Below are 2,232 nucleotides of genomic sequence, written 5' to 3' on the forward strand. Positions count from 1 at the left end.
CACTGTAATGTCATTTTTTCTTCCACTCATATTGTGTTCCAGGATGTACAAACAAAAACACTAGTTGGTGGGGGGTATGACCACGACATCATCTATTACTTTCAAGATGGTTATGGGCACTCTCACCATAAGCATGCTCTCACAGTTTCAGTCTCTCCTGTTTAGTGGCAGAGACTTCTTGGTCATCTTCCTCTGGCTAGTTTGCGAAGTTTAGTTCCTAGTATTTCTTCCAGTATTCAGTCTTTAAGTTGTGAAGTTTGTGAGTTAGCTAAACATTGTCGTACTACTTACAAAAATAGGTTAAATAAGTGTTCTAGTGCTCATTTTCAATTAGTTCATTCAGATGTCTGGGGTCCTTGTAGAACCACTGGCCTTTTTGGAGCCAAGTGCTTTATTACATTTATAGATGATTTCTCTCGTGTTTGTTAGGCATATATTATGAAAAATCGTTCTCAAATATTCTGTCTTTCAAAAATTATATGCTGAGATTACCAATCAATATTCTACACACATACATGTTTTTCAAACTGATAATGCCAAAGACTATACCTCTGCCCTATTCAAGTGTTTTTAAGATGACCATGACATTCACTAGTAGAAAAAAAAAGGTTTTTGTGACTATTTTAAAATATTATTTGCGACTGTTTTGTTCGAAACGGCCACAAATGGTAGAAAAGGATTTTGTGACTGTTTTAAAAAGTTTTTGGTGACGTGCGTTTTCGAAACGGTCACAAATAGTTTTTTTTCTAAATTAGGTGTATATGTGTGGAGAACTATTTGTAACTATTTCACTAAAATAGTTACATGTTTCCGCACTTTATGTGACCTTCATACATGACCAATTTCTAATTTTTTAGTCCCGGCCCACAACTGCACTAAAAAAATAATACGAATCCCACGTTTAGTCTCCCGGCATTTTCTTCAAACACTTGCAGGTTCGTACCTTTAAGAAACGCTTCACAAAAAAGGAAAAAAAAAATCGCACGATCTCTCCCGACTCTTTCTTCACTTTTGCCGATTATGATTATTTTGGTCGAACCCGATTCTCAGTATTCAAAAGCTATCCTTTTGATTAATTGAATTTTACAAAGTCAGTGTGGTTAATGACTAATTGAACACAAGGTTAGTTCTCGTTTCTCTCTAATTTGATTTTGAACTTGTTAGTTGCACTAAAATTTTTTGTTTTCGATTTCTATTCCGATATGTTTTTCAATTAGCCATTCATGCCTCTCTCTCAAATTAAACAAAATCGAGTGTGGTTCCTAAAATTCCGCTCACCCCTGCTGACGCCGAAGCCCTAATTATTCACAGCTAATTCACTTACTATTGAACCAATTTCCCCAACAGTAACAATGGTTGTTGCCATCTATCGAACCATCTTCCCCAAGCTCACTTGCTTTGTTCCAATTTGTCTTCTTTCTTCATCTTCAGGCAACTTGGCTTGCCACTCTCAGTTAAAAACAAGTGACTGGACTCCACCTAAATTCGGTTCTACGAGTATTGATTGGCATCTTGATCTTGGTTGTTGGTTATTTAAGTTCCTGGATTTGGAACTACCAAATTATTCAGATAGAGAGGTGTACAATTATTTTATTAAAGCTGTAGCTCCTATTCTTGGAAGTGAAGAAGCAGCAAAAGAGAAAATTTACCTTATTTCTTGTAACCTGGGATGTCCCAGTTTCACCGCTGAAGTTGACAAGGAGACCAAAGATCAGATATTAGTAACTGTGGAGGGTGTAAAAAAGGCTATTCCAGATTATTACTTTGATGCCAGGAAGAAGGATACCAGAACTCATGTTTTGCAGCTTGACTAACTAATGAGTTTCTGACCACAAGAAAGGCATGATTTCTAATACAGACAAAACTCTACTCTTAGTTGTCACGTATGAAGGTTTTTATGGAATTTTTACTCTTATGTGCAAAATGGAGCATTAGTTGATATGGTCTTCAACCCACTAGACTAGTTTCACATTTAGTGTATGACATATATATTTGAATGTTTGAATTGTTGTTGGTGAACTGCCTTTGAGTTGTTATCTTTAAGTTATTGTTGATCATGTATGAGCACAAGACTAAATCTATTCAGCTTTTAATAAAATAACATGGAAGCAATAAGTTATTTAAAAAAAAAGTAAGGTATGAATTTTCAATTAACTGTTCATGCCTACTTTACCTCATTGATTTGCAAATTGCTATGCTTATATAACCCCATTTACCTTAAATTTTCTCTGA

At 35.3% G+C, this 2,232-nt stretch overlaps 1 protein-coding gene across 1 annotated transcript; it reads left to right on the top strand.

Moving 5' to 3' along the window:
- The first annotated feature begins 1,352 nt into the window (after positions 1 to 1,352).
- LOC147487288 (multiple organellar RNA editing factor 3, mitochondrial-like) lies at positions 1,353 to 1,814 on the top strand. Its single transcript, XM_086574002.1, has one exon. It carries the CDS (start codon positions 1,353 to 1,355, stop codon positions 1,812 to 1,814), a length of 462 nt encoding a protein of 153 aa, XP_086430128.1.
- The last annotated feature ends 418 nt before the right edge of the window (positions 1,815 to 2,232 follow it).

The sequence above is a fragment of the Coptis chinensis genome, chromosome 7, assembly GCF_015680905.1.
Source record: "Coptis chinensis isolate HL-2020 chromosome 7, ASM1568090v1, whole genome shotgun sequence".
In the NCBI taxonomy this organism is placed as follows: domain Eukaryota; kingdom Viridiplantae; phylum Streptophyta; class Magnoliopsida; order Ranunculales; family Ranunculaceae; genus Coptis; species Coptis chinensis.